The sequence below is a fragment of the Bombus pascuorum genome, chromosome 10, assembly GCF_905332965.1.
Source record: "Bombus pascuorum chromosome 10, iyBomPasc1.1, whole genome shotgun sequence".
Classification (NCBI taxonomy): Eukaryota; Metazoa; Arthropoda; class Insecta; order Hymenoptera; family Apidae; genus Bombus; species Bombus pascuorum.
The window spans coordinates 7,733,687-7,749,686 of record NC_083497.1 but is presented as its reverse complement, the minus strand read 5'-3'; the positions used below and the strand labels follow the sequence as shown (position 1 = coordinate 7,749,686).

General features: G+C 39.2%; 2 protein-coding genes and 1 pseudogene across 2 annotated transcripts in view; 1 reads left to right on the top strand and 2 right to left on the bottom strand.

The window, feature by feature from the left end:
- Positions 1 to 7,679, bottom strand: part of LOC132911335 (uncharacterized) — a 50,983-nt gene extending 43,304 nt beyond the window's left edge. The window contains exon 1 of the mRNA XM_060967948.1: positions 7,540 to 7,679. The gene's annotated coding sequence lies outside the window, so the exon portion shown is untranslated. The remainder of the gene's footprint in view (positions 1 to 7,539) is intronic.
- LOC132911389 (uncharacterized) lies at positions 6,998 to 8,868 on the bottom strand (annotated as a pseudogene).
- Positions 8,869 to 8,909: 41 nt separating this feature from the next.
- LOC132911313 (LIM domain-containing protein jub) lies at positions 8,910 to 15,950 on the top strand. The gene is made up of 6 exons (XM_060967905.1): positions 8,910 to 11,354; positions 12,220 to 12,310; positions 13,922 to 14,091; positions 14,161 to 14,223; positions 14,295 to 14,477; positions 14,556 to 15,950. The coding sequence occupies exons 1-6, from the start codon at positions 9,429 to 9,431 to the stop codon at positions 14,775 to 14,777; spliced, it is 2,655 nt and encodes an 884-aa protein (XP_060823888.1). The 5' UTR covers positions 8,910 to 9,428; the 3' UTR covers positions 14,778 to 15,950.
- The last annotated feature ends 50 nt before the right edge of the window (positions 15,951 to 16,000 follow it).

The following is a 16,000-nucleotide window of genomic DNA, read 5'->3' as shown; positions in this document are numbered from 1 at the left end:
TGACAAACATTCGCTGACAATAAGACGCCGCGAGAGTATAAATCGTCTTTCCGCGCGGATCTATCGTAACCGAAGAATCAAAACGTACATCATCCTGTCGTTCGCGAACAGCGCGGCTTTCATCCAAGATGTACTCGTACTATGTAACACCTTGAACGACGCACGTGGAAAGTGTAAAATATAGACTCGACAAATTGGAAAAAAGTTGTAACAGAAAAGTCCGTAGAAAGTTCAAAGTTCATACACAACTGTAATTAACACGTATTACGTGGATATAATTTATGTACTTCAGACGTGTAATATTATAAACTGCTGGTAATATGTATGTATCGCCAAACAGAACAGTCATGCGAATGGGAATTAAGTTTACAGTTTACACTGATGAATAAGAGTTAAATCTCTGTAAAATCCTGTGTTTTGTAAAACGTACAATTTTTAACTAATATTTTTACGTAAAATATGAATTTCGAAATTAAAGCAAAATAAAAATTCTACTGTTTTAAAATCAATATTAATATCATAACTGTTTTCAAGCCTTGTAAATCATATTTTATAAAAAAAAATTCCGTAAAGAATCACATTTTTACAAATTAATACAGAACATTACCAGACAAGAGATGTTATTCTGTATCTCTACTTTTGTTCATCTCCATACATTAACGTGAGCTCTACAAACGATGCTTTGTTTTTTTATTAAACAGGACACGTTGTACCAACGCAAATTTACAAAACGAGACTTAGAAATAAGGGAGCAGACGTGGTATTGTCGTGTAGCAAACACCACACCCTTGAAAGGGCCGCGCCTTACAAAGGGAGCGGCTCGATCGTTGCACCTTCCACCCTTGCACGCAAACACACGTCGGATCGTTATTTCTGCGTTTTCATGTAACGAAGCCACTTTAGTATGATTACACGTAAAAGCATCGTGATGAAAGAGGAAGCAACGCCAGGAACGAATAATGTCTTTTGTGGAACAGCTCGTATATCTTCCTGACAGAATCTAATAAGCAGAGTGACACCAGCGACAACGTGCGAAACTCGAATTTCCTCGTTTCTCCCGTTACGATTCGATCTCGTTGCGATTATCAATCAAACCATGACTAAACGGCGGAGACGATCCATTAGAAATTAGAAGCGGTACCGTATGAATTGTTTCAACAGGGAAGGTGAACAGTACCATCACTTTCTGTCTCATTAGACTCGCAATCTCTCAGACATTTTTTCACCTTCTTCCGGAAACGAGCCCCTACTTCCGGGTTACAAGCGCGATTTCGCGACGAACAATGGAGCTTCGATTTGTTGCACAGGGTCTGCCCGTGTATTTCCGGCACTGCAGCAGTATAACACCTAAATCGCTTCCACTTCCGCCGGATTCTCGCCTACCAAACCGTAACGATGAAAATAAAAATTGCCAGGGAAGCTCCGTGAACTATATTATTCTTCTATCTATAGTCTATTGCCACTAGGTTAATACTAAAGTACAATGCCTTGATTTTAATACTCTTCACATTTTCAAGCATGATCCTCTGCACGCTATCCTCATATACCGCTACGATGATTTAGTCCCGTTAACCATGAACTAAAAATCCACGAATCGTCGCAAGAAACAATCTCAATTACTGAAAATCGTCTCCGCGTCTAAATTCTGCTACCGAATACTTTTCAGCGTGCACGCAACTGCCTCGCTTGCACAAAGTCTCGTATCTTGTCGTGTCAACCATAGCGTTTCGTGTGCATGCGTGTTCACTAACCGCATGCAAAATTGCGTAGACACGCACCGACTACAAATTCTTCTAAATCAGCAAGAACGTAGGAATGGCTGCTTTCGGTTATGCAACGAAGATGCAATTAATTAACTCGATATTCGAGTGCCGTTACTTCATGCATCATTCGTTACGGGGTTTGCAAAAAGCTATAGGAAATTACACAGGACGAAGAACCGGGATTATGATTATTCGCCAAGGGAATTTCAAAACTACTGTTTGAAAATGCAGATCCATTGCAATGCATTGGCACGAGCTGCCCGTGTCACAACACACGTAAACGATTATTGAGTCGCGCGTTTTGTCACGTACATATCTGACATCTGTTTGCTACTACAGGATTCGACGGTATCTCGAAATACTAACACTAAGACGACGATCAATAAATCACAGTTCATTTGTTGATCTTCGATCAAAACGAGGCTCGTGCAAGCTACGATAACTGTACACGATAAGTGACGACGGTAAATAAAGTATAGCCGCGCGAAATTATCGTGGATCTATACCGTGTATCATTTAACGATTGCCACGCTGGAAACGAGAATATCGGTGTAATTATATACGCTCATGTATCATACGAATTCGTCTCGAAGCTTTCTAGTATATTTATTAACCGATCGTGGCATACGTGACACGGATTTTTAGAAGAAATAATTCCATACAAGGTATGATAAGGGCATCGACGTTTCCGGCAAGCGAGTCAGCAGAAGTAATTCTTCGCTGCAAATCGAACATTTCCGCGGTATGAGTTGGAGAAACGGGCAATTGATTCGAGGCCACGAAGTCTTCCTGCAATCTTCGATCAGACAGATCGCGTGTAACTTAGAAAGGTTCTCGAGCAGTCACGTGAAACAAATCGATTTAGTTTAATTCATTAGACTTGAATATCTTCGATACAAATGAAGAAATAATATTCAATTAAAAATCCTTAAAAGTATAGTTTTCAAAAGACTCTCGATACGAAATTTTTAAATACATCGTGTGGGAAAATGTTTACGTAATGAAGAAACAGGTGACATAAAGCATTAGCCAAGTGCCAGAATTCTAATCACGGTGAAACCTGTTCCTTTCAACTCTGGGAACTTGCAGCCTGTTTACTAATTTCAGGATATGATGAAGGTGCGATCGAGTTTTCACCACGCTGTGTTATGCATTTCCGGCGCGCACAGTATGTGACCGTACTAAACGCTCGATACTTTCATTGCTTAAGAATTTCAAATTTCCGGTACGAAATCTCTTAGTTCTCAGACATGATGAAACGATATGTGAGTTTTACTACAGCCAAATCGTTTGACGAGAAACATCCATTTTCTTTTTATGTAGAAAATCGAAAAAATTTCAAATTTCAGTATACATAAAATCAAATAATAAGAATCTTAGGTAGAATAAAGAGATATAAAGCGCAATGAAGAATCTGGAAATCCGAACTTCTGGAGCATCATAGGCGTTTCGACACCCATACCTTGCAACTGGTAGTGCGTGACCGTCTCGTGTGACCTCGGCGAACCGAGACGAAGCTCATCGAATTCTGGTCCCAAGTGTTCCCTTAACTAACATCTTGATCTAAATAGTTCCTTTCAATTGATAATACAGAATTTCATTAATTGAAACGAAATCTCAATTAGTTGTCGATTAATCCATTTGTACGTATGGTACTGCAAAGTGCACAGTCGTTCGCCAGGCGATCTGAGACATTGTGGTTTGTCAAATTTAGAGGAAGGCTATGTTATATATATTTTGAAATGAAAGTTTATAAAATTCGTGAATCCATCAGTGGCTATTGTTTAGCATTTTCCATATATGCGAGGAAAAATAGTATACATAAAATCATTTAGTGTTCAAAATTAGTATGACAGTAGGTTAAATGAATTCCTGGTTAAATTCAATTATCTGACTATGAGTTCGTACTATGTAAACGGAAAGTAAGTAAGTAGTGGGAGAAATTATTGAACTCTTATTACATGGATTACATTTATATGAATAGATTACTTGTCGATGAGTCCTATCGTAACCTTTCCTCGGCATAACAAGAATCTTAGATGTTAGAGTCAAAACATATTGAACTGGCAAGGTCATTGAGATGAGACTCGTACTTTCATTTCGCATAAGTATGACTCGATTATTCACTTCAAAGGCAGAAAGCGTAATCCTACTCTCTTTACAAGATAATACGAAGCGATGAATGTAATCCTCGGCATTCCTGTGCAAGAAATTCGCTTATACCAATGGCAATTTGCAGATTCATCGCCGGTACTTAAATATTAAATAAAACTTCCTTCGGTATAATTAAGGGACTAAATTGGTCGTTTAAACGATGCTCAAAAAATGTTTTTCGACCATGCCCCTAGACGGGGCGAGAGTCCAGTAGCGCACATCTGACGCGAATAACGTGGGAAGCGTCCTTCGCGAATAACGGCCTTCCTGAATTGCGTGAGAGAGGCAAATTAACTCTTCGTTATATACATATATTCACCGCTTCTATGGTTCTGGTCGCGCGAATTCGCCTTATTTCCACTGGTTTCTAGTCTATTTTCCATCGCATTTTCTTCTACTCTTGCTTTCGAGATCACGCAACACGAAAGCTTCGCATTCCAGTATTTTCTTCCTCTGTTTCCCCGATACCCTTTATTACGAGACCTCACTTTCACTCGTTTTTATCCATCGAGAAATCTTGCTGTCTGACCGGAAGAACGTTAATTTTCTATAAGTTGTAGATCCGTTATTATTTATAAAGTAATTGACGTTACCAATTACAGCCTTGCATTCTAAAATATTCCCTTCTTCTTGCTTTCAGGATCACGCGTCTCGAAAGCTTGCCTGTGTTTAGCGGTCGTCGTTCTTTGGCTCGAGTCTCTGAGAAAGGAAAGCGGCAACCCTCTCTCTCTTTCTTTTTCTTCGTCGAACGACCTATTGTTTCTGCGAGATGGATGGGAACTGCGAATATGCTGCGGATGGTGGTAGTTGTCTTGCGATTATTTTCTTGGTACTAATCTAAGATGCGCTTGTGTGATAGAGAGGAACCACCTGACACGAAGCTGAGTATGTACTTATGCTATATGTATAACTGAATATGATCTTCGTGTGGAAGTTCATGCGGAACGCGGTGAAATCTCTGAGTGTTAATTTGCTATCGTCTATAGAGAAGGCTATTTTAATTGTTCACTAGTAACTCATCGATAGACTGCGATTCTTTTTATGTAAATTCATATTTTTCACTTCGTCCTCTAAATATTATAACGAGTACCTTACATTGGATATTTTCTGCACTATGTATATTATCGTGGTTTTTGCACATTTAAATTTCTTACCGATACGCAAGCATCCATTATTTATTTATTAATTGAAAGTTATAAAAAAAATCGTCTTTAAAAACGAGATGCCTTGGTATTTTTAAAGAATTAGGACCCTCGTAGTAAATTTCGACATTGAATCTTCTTCGTCTATGTTGGTTTCGAATTGAAACAATTCCACGTAAAGAATCAACGAACCACAAGGATCATTTGCATTGGAAATGAAGTCATAAAATCTCGTGCCACTTTCGATGGATTTCGTACACCGTATGTAATATGAATTTTTCATGCAAGCGTTAATTAACAAAAATGTTCGATCCAGTCATCAGATGCACGAAGAAGATCTCAATAATGGAGCATAAATGTTGTTGATACTATATTTACAACTTTTCCATTAAAATGCGTGATTTCTCCTGATGCTGTATCGATAAATGTCTAGGTTACAGTATTATTTACAAAGTTATTACATGGTAAAATCGATCTTGATCGGTGCTACTTTTGATCGAAAGTAATCGAAGAGATTCCTCGACGATAGAGTACCTTAGGCACAACCAGTCGGGCTTCCGTTTGAATTCTTGACAAGGTAACGACCAAGAAGGAGCATAATACTTCACGAAGCAACCTCACATGCGACACAATCAACCCGCACACCAGTGTCAAACGGGACACGCACGATAGAAACACGTGCAGCGCGCACACATGTGCAGGCCGGTTAAACGGGAGAACCGGCAAGACTTCCGTTGCTTGGGGCGTCAGGCTAAAAGGTGTAGGAATTCGATTCGGTGGCATAAAAAGCAACGTCGATGGCGAGCTTCGATCTGCGCAAAGGAGGGAACATATTACACATATTAATACACGAGGGGAAAGGAAGAAAGTCGACGTCGAAGAAATTTAACATTGATTAATGTCGAAATCGTGCTGGTCTTACTTTCCTGATTGTCGACGAAAATCACACGGTCGTGCGCTCTTCTTTTAGAAAGCTAAAGTCCTCTTTGTGGCACGTGAATCAACGGCACATATACGTAAATCGGTAAACAGAAAGCACCTAATTATACGGCTAGCTAATTAAACGATCCCAATGCGGGAATATATCAGTCTTCCATCTCTTTCCGCGAAGAAATCGTCTTTCCGCCTAGTCACCGTACACTCGGGTCGAGGAACAACCTGTATCGTATGCACGAGCATTGTACTTACATGCCTGTTTCATGCACACAGGTGTACACTCTACAACGATGTATAATGTACACGTATGGTCGATCGTACGTACGGAGGATGTAGTTAGGCGAGTATTATAATATACGCGCGTCGACTGATACTACATCCATCCAGCACGCTGACAAACATAAATTCTATCGTGTGCACGAGCACTAGTGGGTGTCGTTGCTATTGTGCACCAAGACTCGTACGCGGACTAAGATACGCACATGTATAGTCGGACGCGATTCTATTCTCGTGCATTCCGAGCCATGCGGGTAGTATAGGGCTGCACGTTTCCTGTGTACTCACGCCAGCCAGCTCTTTACGCGTACGTAAATGCGTAAGCGCGTGTAGACGTGAACACATGTGCGATGTTGCGGCCGTAAACCGCGTGTTTATTGTCGCACCGACGCGACGTGGCGAGTACATGAGAATCCGATGTCATATTGTACCGCGGTTCGACAAAAGCGGATCGTGATCTGGCATCGGTTTCTTTACTTCCGCTTGCGACACACGCGATGAATTATTATAGTTATTACAGTTATTACAGCTAATGTGCGATAGAATTTATCACATCATTCGTCTTTTCCTTTCTTGAAAATGTATTACACTGTATACTTTGATATTATATACTTATTGTATATTGTTATATGGTTATTGTATGCTTTGAATTTTCAAATTCTATTTTTGTATCGTTATGATCTCTCAGTTGGTAATCAATACAGTTTATCTATCGGTTGATCTTATTTAGTCTGTCAATACACCCTCTGACACATTTACAACCAATAATTTCATTGATATATCAAAGTAACAAGTTATAAGATTCTGTAATTGAAACGGGAACAAGAATTGGAAGTTTGCTTTTAAATATCTTTAAATCAATATAAAAAATTCTACTTTCTTCAGAGTCACTGGTACAGTTTGTTTACTTAGCCTTATTTTAGCTGTGAAGAAACAATAATTTAACATTAATTTTTGTCACTTTCGTTTCTATCTTAATTTTATATCCCTATTCTTTTTCTCTATGTAAAAAGATTTATCTCATATAATAAATAAATGAACATAAAAGCAGCTTATACATTAACAAAGGTTAGATTGAATATCGAACGACAGGCTGTTGAAAAGACGAGATTCAAACACGTAATGTTACGTCAGAGGCGGTATCGACCGATCGATCAACCCGTGTTGACCAATAGGATATCGACATGATCGCGCAGGTGCCTGGAAAAACGTGGGTGCCACCATCTCGTGGGTGGTACGAAGGCTAGAAATTCATGATTTTTGCTCACCTTTCGAAAATATAAAGTTTTCGTTGAGTGAGGTCGCCGTCGCCCACGTTATCGCGATCGGTGAACAGCTGCGAGACATGGCGAATGAAAAGTTGGTTCCTTTCCCGCGTAGGACGACAGCGAGACGTGATTACGGCAACACGTGCAACTCCAGCGATCAGATATAGTAAACGAAATAAAAATTCGTTTCGTCTCTGAGGAACAGAATAGACGCGTTATTTAATCGTTGATCCAAACAATCATAACGTCATTTGGTTGCAATTCAGAAAGATAATTGTATGCGTGTCGTCGATTGTTGCAAATTAATTGAGAACAAGAAACACGATACAGTAAGCACGCGTGATTAATTTCATTGCTTCTCTCGTTCTTAGAATCCATCGATCACGATGTCGGTTACGCGATCTGGTGAACAAGGCGTCGATTATCCCAAATCTTTCAGACTAGCGAGTACGTCGTCTTGTTATGTCAGCAGAGCACAAGAAGCCTTTTCAAGTAATCGTAACATCGAACCCTTAATGTGGACATGTAATAAATAATAAAAAATTATAGGCTGAACATTTTCTGATCGAATAAATTGCATGGCCAATTATTGTATGTATTGAGAGATGTTTCTGATAGATAATTTCTTCGTGTCGATTGCAGTAGATACAAAACGCAGACGGTGTATTGGAATTACGTTGCATTATTATGCCGAACACGGTTCCCGTGAATGCATGATGGCGCGCCAAGCAAGATCTTGCATCTTTACCTGTCGACCTGTCCATTCTGTTCCTAGGCAGGTCCCGAAAAAAACCTGTTTTGGTCACAATTGAATGCATTCGTGTCTGCTCTATCAACAACCAATAAAGAATAGGGAACGGTGTCATGTTAAACTCCTACCTGTTTTCGGTGAAGATATCTTCATTTAAATATATAAATATTCTTGCCATTTGTGTATCTTAAGACTGATCAAGGGCGATACTGTTTAGGTACTTTTTGTATCTGTAGAGAAACACGCTTTTTCTTGTAAAAGATCTCAATGAGAGTTATATTCTTTCTTCGTGTTTCAATGCATGTATATGTATGTTTAACAAATATAATTGATCTTCTATAAAACACGTATAATATGCAAATTCAGCTTCATTGTATCGGAAAGGAAATATTTCGTAGCAAAGGAATACATACATTTCTGCATGAATAACTGAATTTCCATTTTACATCGACAACAGCGCCAACTCGACTGGTTTGGCGATTCAAAGGATGAATCGTTGCTTGAAATGCAGGAATCTTACTTTCCTAAGCGTTCCAGTATAGTATAGTAATCGTGGCGCCACATTGTGGATGAAGACAGCAACGCAGGTTGCATCTGGATGACTCGTAGCAGGGGAAAATGTCTCGCAGGTATCTGGTTTGACGAACCACGATGCGTGCGTGGTGCATGTGTGTGCGTATCGTGTGAATTTTCGCAGGTGGTGATTTTTCGTGCAGAACGAATATCCGAGATCTGCCGGTGGACGGACGCTAATCGAAACAAGGAGACGCGAGTTCGAGGCGCCGTGATCGCGGGGCGTATCCCAAAATCGTGGCGGAGAAACGGTCCTGCTTTCGTCCAGTAAACTTCGTCGTGCTACGTGCATCGTGTTTTGTCGTGTTCCGTGAGAAAATCGTAATTCTATAAAAAAGGAAGTGCGAGTAAGAATAAATCGAAGGGGTTGAATATCAGCTAATCAAGGGAAATTGATTTGACATGACGACCACCGAGCTGACTCACCTTCCTGAACGATGTCGAATCACTTTGTAACGAATTTTGAAAAATTCTATTCTTAAACAATAATCAGTGAATAATCTTCGCACAGCAACCAACAAATCTTCTTTATTATCATCGAACGTCTCATTGTGAATCACTGCCAATGTGTAACTCAGCCGACGATTCTTACGTACAAAAGCTAGGTTATCTGCAACTCGGGGATGAATCCACCGACGCCGGCGGTGCATCGGGTACCGGCAGGGTCACGGGATCACGACCTGAGGCTCAGGTACCCGTGTCGAGGAATGTCATAAGCAGAACAGATGCTAGAGGACCTGGTAGACCAGTTGGTGCTATTGAAAGTTTCATTGAGAGCAATGCTGACACTTGCAGGCAGTCAGCAGCTGATTACAAGCTATATGAACGTGAAAATATAATAGCTGCATCAAGATTTCCCACACCAAAACCAGTAGAGCAAATCAGTGCTCAGCAACAACAAAATCAAAACCGTATGAGTCATCAGCAAGCACCGGTGTATGAAAATATTGACTATTATCCGCAACAAAATCAACCTCATCCTCCATATTATCATCCAGTGGAATCTAGGAAGAGCCCTAAGAGTAGTCCTAGGGGATCTTTAGCAGGTGAATCCTATGAACCTACTTTTAGAAAAGCACAACCACAGGTTCCTACTGGGAATCGATATCAATCTGCATCACCAGCAAAGGAATTACCTCCATATGAGGCACCTCCTGTGTATGAAAATATTCAGGAGGTGCATTTCCCAGAAAACACACAAAATAAACCAGGCCCTCAGGTTCCACCAAATTATTATCACCCAGCAACAATTAATGGCGGTGATTATGTTGTTATGACAGGAAAAGTGGGCCAAGCACAAAATCAAAGAGGTATGACACAAAATTTATCATATACGCAACAAAGAGGAAGCAATATACGTGGCCAAAGTTATGATGGCTCTAGTTTACAACGCTGTGTTGATTCATCCACATCAAGGTACTTACAAGGATCTTCTTCATCTTTAGATCATCAAGCTGGTAGAAGTGCTTATGTTCCACCATCTGAATTACAAACACCAACTAGAAATTTTAATTATAATTCTGAACAACAACAACAACATTCTCCCAGATCTGGACTTCCTTATCATAGTGAGTCACCACCGATACGCTTACCTCCAGAGCCACATCATTATCGTGGATCTCTGGATAGTTCAATGAGTGGACAGCATGGATTTAGAGCCTCAAATCATATAGAAACTGTACAACAATCTCAATACCGTCAGGATAGTCCCCAAAGTTACAAATCTTACATAGAATCACCCGCAAGAAGTACAAATACAAATATTACTGCAGAGACTCAGGCCAGAAACTCACCTGTCTATGGTGTGCGGCAAGGAGAGCAATCTGCTTGCCGCAATTCTCCATGTTATTCTCCAAGTAGAATGTTACCACCAAATGAGAGAAACTATCATCATCAAGAACCTAGATCAGAATTTCCTGTCAGAAATTCTCCAATATATTCTTCGAATAGATCATCAGAACACTTAAGATTAAGTAATTTACAGAATGATAGAAGTTTTGTTCAGGATGCAACTGATCCTTCTGATACATCAAAACCATCACCTATGTATTCACCTAGCCGTAGTGATTCTTCCAGAACCGTAGTCAATAACAATAGTGCAAGAGGTTCTCCAAAAGTAAGTCCAACTCACAACCAGGTATCGTCCGATACAGTCGCACAAAATGTGATTAATTCGCCAAGGCATGTGTCACCATCTTCCGCAAACAATATTATTGGAAGTCCTCTACGTGGTCAGGTACAAACACCAGTGACCACTGGTGCACCAACAATCGCAGAATCTGATCCAAATGTTCATGGGCCTAGAATCACCAGTCTCCCTCCAGGGGTGACCAGTGGTGTAGCCGGCCCAGTCTTTTTAAATGCCGGTGTACCTGTATTGCAAAGGCCACCTGAACCTGAACTTGAAGAAAGAAAGTCAGTCAGTCCACCGATCAAACCGACATCCGGCAAGGGACTGCTACCCTACAATGTTATACCACCTAGACCGTCCGTAAGGAACTGACATATACAATTAAAAAAAAAACCATTAGCGTTTAATTCTGTTTTATGCTTTTCCCTCTTTGTAAAACCTGTTCACAATGTAACGCTGTAATCGCACGTTAATTGGGTTACGGGAACGCATCGTTGCTTTCGATTTGTTTTGGATGAATGCCAAGTATGTTGATACATTTGCATGCTGATTTCATATAAAAGGTATGACTACTAATACTAACGATTATAAAATTTATCGTGATGATTTTTTATAGAAATTGACGATGAAGAATAATAAACTATGAATTTTTTGTTATGCTTTTTATAATCGATGCTTGTTAGGATACAAAAAAGCTGGTGATGATTTTATTTAAGCGATGATGTCACAAATGTCAGTTATTATCGCTGATATTTTCTATAATAGCTGACCTGTGTAACGATAAGATTAGCAATTTGCTTGGATACAAATGTTATTTCAAATAGCTCGATAAATATTTTCTCCTATTTACTAAAAAAAATATATCGGGACGACATCGATTTCAACAATTTTCAATATTGCGTGAAAAAAACGTGTATCGCTCGCAATACCTTATGATTCGTGACGAGTTTTTTCTTCGAACTCGCGCTGAATCACACGTTGTAAATCGTCAGCTCCTGACAAGCGCTGTATAGTTACCGTGCAATATTTTATTCATACAAGATGCGTACGCATCCTCTCTAAGCATGTAATATACCCTCTGTGTCTCGAACTTTTCTCTTTTTTGTCACAAACGTTGTTGTAACAGCATGCAAATTTATGTGTTCCTGTGACGAAATCCCATCCCAATCTATGGCACCATTTGTCAGTACCGATCACAACGCGGAATGTGATTTATTTCTTGTAGGGGCCCACCGAAGCAGAGAGGAAAATAGAAGAATTGACAAGACAACTCGAAGAGGAGATGGAGAAGCAAGAAGAAGAAGGGGAATACTTCGGTAAGAAACAACGATCGAACAATACTCGTAAAACAGTCGTCGAGCATTCAGGAGGATATTTTTTATTCTGTAAATTTTGGCTATGCAATAGCTCCCTATTGTAAGATCTTTATTGGCACAATGTTTACATAGTTTTATCGTACCAAACTCTGTTTTCTTAACAATGTTTGTATAATATTCTTAAACAGATTGAGATGTGACAATTTGGCATAATTCCGTCATTAGAGGAGTTAATTTCCGACACGTTCCGATCCATAATTTGCACCGATTCTGAGAACGAATAAAAAGCAGCAGGGTACCGTGCCAATTCCCACGGCACAAGTTCCCCCTTGGTAGACCGGTTTTGGAAAATGGAGTCAAGTTTCAGTATGTCGCGAAACTTTTTAACCCGGCGTTTCGTTGACATTCACTCTCTGCCCATTCGTTTCCACCTACGTGTCTTCGCACCTACGTGAAGCATCACAAGTGTGCGTGTTACATGCATCTGTTAGGTGAACGCAGACATGTACTATCTCTTCCTTGTATTGCACGTGTATGTCCGAACACTGTAAGGTGGTATTCACATTGGACACTTTCTTCGACGTCTATTGTGTTTTGTAATTAAGTATTCGCTGTTTCGATGAAGATTACTTCACAGACAGGAAGGTAGAAACTTCGAAGAATAGGCGTCCAAAAATATTGATGAAGTACAATTGGACAAGAGATTTATAATGTCATTTTATATTAGTTCAAAGCTCAAAATTTGTAAGATTTATGTTAGAAATCTAACGCCATGTTTGTCATTCTAATAGTTTCGTAAATGACCGGTGCGGTTACACAACTATGAAACACTTATCAATGCAGATAAATACGTATTCGATGCAAATAGCTTTCAGCCATGTCTATATTTGGCTGCGCATTTTTTTTAGAACCAGTATTTTCCAATAATTCATACGATAATGGTGTTGTAGATTTTAATTAAACGCAGCATAACCGTAGTCAAAGAGGAACTGAAAAATCCACGCGCGCGGATAGGAACTTCAGTCGAGCAAGCCAATCTCAGCCGAGAGGTAGCTGGCGTTTAGGTGAACTTAGTTTGTTTCTCTTGGTTTTTGTGTACGAGTTCTATTCTTCGTGTAACGTCCTGTACACGGCAAACTGCCGTGGCCAGGTCGCGCTCGCTGCGGTAAGTAATCTCGTTATAGATAGACTAGTCCGACTCGTTGGTGGATTCTAGTTCGAGCGAGACTGGCCTAGTGAAACTGAACCGTTGAATCGAAACTACAAGTGTCACGAACGACGAATGAGGAATAAAGGATTCCTGTGAAGGGAATGGCAGGGCCTGTGTTACCTATTGATAGTTGTGAGTTTCTTCCGTAGTTCCTCTGGATCGTGTCGTTATTCCGTATTTCTTCTGACAGTTATTGACCCTGAAGAGCGGATCTTATTGTCGAGTATCGACGAGGGTATTTTTAAACTTTGCCCAATGCGACTAGACTATAGAGTTGACAAAGCATTTTCATGACTTTAAAAATAGTTTCAAATGTTTAACGATACTGCTACGAAAAAAATTTATTTTTTAATTGTATTCTGTTGCAATATTATAAAGGATACGTTGATGCTTTTCGACAGGTATTTGTCACACATGCGGTGAAAAAGTAACGGGGGCGGGTCAGGCCTGCCAAGCTATGGGCAACCTTTATCACACAAATTGCTTCATATGCTGTTCCTGTGGAAGAGCGTTACGCGGTAAAGCGTTCTATAATGTCCACGGAAGAGTATACTGCGAGGAAGATTATCTGGTACGTAAGACAATAATTGCAATAGACGAGTGATATGATGACGTAGCTCATAGAATATTTTGTCTGTAGTACTCTGGCTTCCAACAAACTGCTGAGAAGTGCGCAATCTGTGGTCATCTCATTATGGAAATGGTAATTAAATCGATAATGATAAAACGATTTACGTTGAGGTTTTAATTTATTCTATATTTTCTTATTTGTAGATATTACAAGCTATGGGGAAGTCCTATCATCCAGGGTGCTTTAGATGTTGCGTTTGTAACGAATGTCTTGATGGTGTTCCCTTCACGGTTGACGTTGACAATAAAATTTACTGTGTTAACGATTACCATAGGATGTTCGCGCCAAAGTGTGCTTCCTGTGGAAAGGGAATCACTCCAGTTGAAGTAAGTAGTTATATTTCCAAATGAGTGATTTTTGTAAAAATAACAGACATAACTTGATTGATACGATTTATTTCTCAGGGTACAGAGGAAACCGTAAGAGTTGTTTCCATGGATAAAGATTTCCATGTAGATTGTTACGTTTGCGAGGATTGTGGTATGCAACTGACCGACGAACCGGACAAACGATGCTACCCACTCGATGGTAGGCTTATGTGTCGTGCGTGCCACATCCAACGCATATCCCACACGCAACCCAGGGCTCCACAGCCAGTATCAGCTAGTTATCAATTTATGGGATAAGTTAAGTTAAATATATTAAGTTGAATATTTAACATTGAATTGCATATCGGTCATCCGGCAATGAACATCGTTAAGAATTGACTGAACAAATCGACCTATCACTAACGTAAAGCTTACACTTGTCTATCCGTTAATGAAGTAGAAATTTATAGAAAAAATACAGTTATCGATATTTACAATATAATTAATCAATGTTTACAGAAGTAATATAGCTTTATTGTTCCTCTAAAATGTGAGAGGTGTGACGTGATCTAGCAAGACTGGATATTTGCAAAATCGAAATATCTACACTGCCTTTTGGGATCATCTAGAATCTAGATTATATAGTCAAGGCGATGTTTGATCTTTTTTTAGCAATGTATATTATTCCGTTTTTATGAGAAATAATTTCCCATTGACAGCTATTAATATAGGTTAGTAGTATATTTAATATATGTGGTCTTATTTATTTTGTCCAAGCAATCGCGTTAAGATGTACGCAAATACGGTGGTCTCGTTAGGACGAACGAGTTGCGCAGGCAACTGTGATATATTAGCATAATAACTACATAACAACATTGTTGTTAAGCAATGATTCCTTATTTTAGTTCATGTATATATGTTTGATATATATAATTATGTATATTAATGTTATATTACCATACATTATATATAAGAACAATCCTGCTGTCAATGTATATCGACTTTCTTATGATTAATAATTCTGGGCGCATCTCGACGTGGTGATTTATGATAATTGTAGTGTATTATTACTATACTTGACGTATCGCGTTTGCTAACAGTATTTATTATGACAATACACCATATATTGGTTACTAGTATCAAAACTTCATACAAGACTCTTGACTTTCGTGAATATTACTCAGGAATTCTAATACGATCGTGACAACCTTATCGTTGAAAAATTATGTGAATGTTAATGTTTAAATCAATGAATGGTACTAAATAAGGTTCGGTGCATTGAAGACGAATAATTTTAGTTTACTACAATGCACAATTTGTGCTGCCAAAAAAGCTTCCCTATATCTGACTAATTAATCAATATTTCTGCGTGTAAATAAGGTAGGCCGAAGATAAACTACGAGTATTGTAGGTGAAAAGTACAATGTTATTTAAGTATATGTGCGGTATATAAGACAAAACATCTGTTCAATAAAAAAGGGTATATCTGAGCATCTGTAATTTGTGTCAATTAATTTTTTTAAAGGTTTCAAGATGGGGTA

What these genes read in the sequence shown, in the direction of transcription:
- LOC132911313 (XM_060967905.1), top strand. Translation starts at nt 9,429, where the DNA reads ATGTGTAACTCAGCCGACGATTCTTACGTACAAAAGCTAGGTTATCTG. An exon ending in TTATACCACCTAGACCGTCC is followed by an intron (nt 11,355 to 12,219) that starts GTAAGGAACTGA and finishes TATTTCTTGTAG; the next exon opens with GGGCCCACCGAAGCAGAGAG. An exon ending in AGAAGAAGGGGAATACTTCG is followed by an intron (nt 12,311 to 13,921) that starts GTAAGAAACAAC and finishes GCTTTTCGACAG; the next exon opens with GTATTTGTCACACATGCGGT.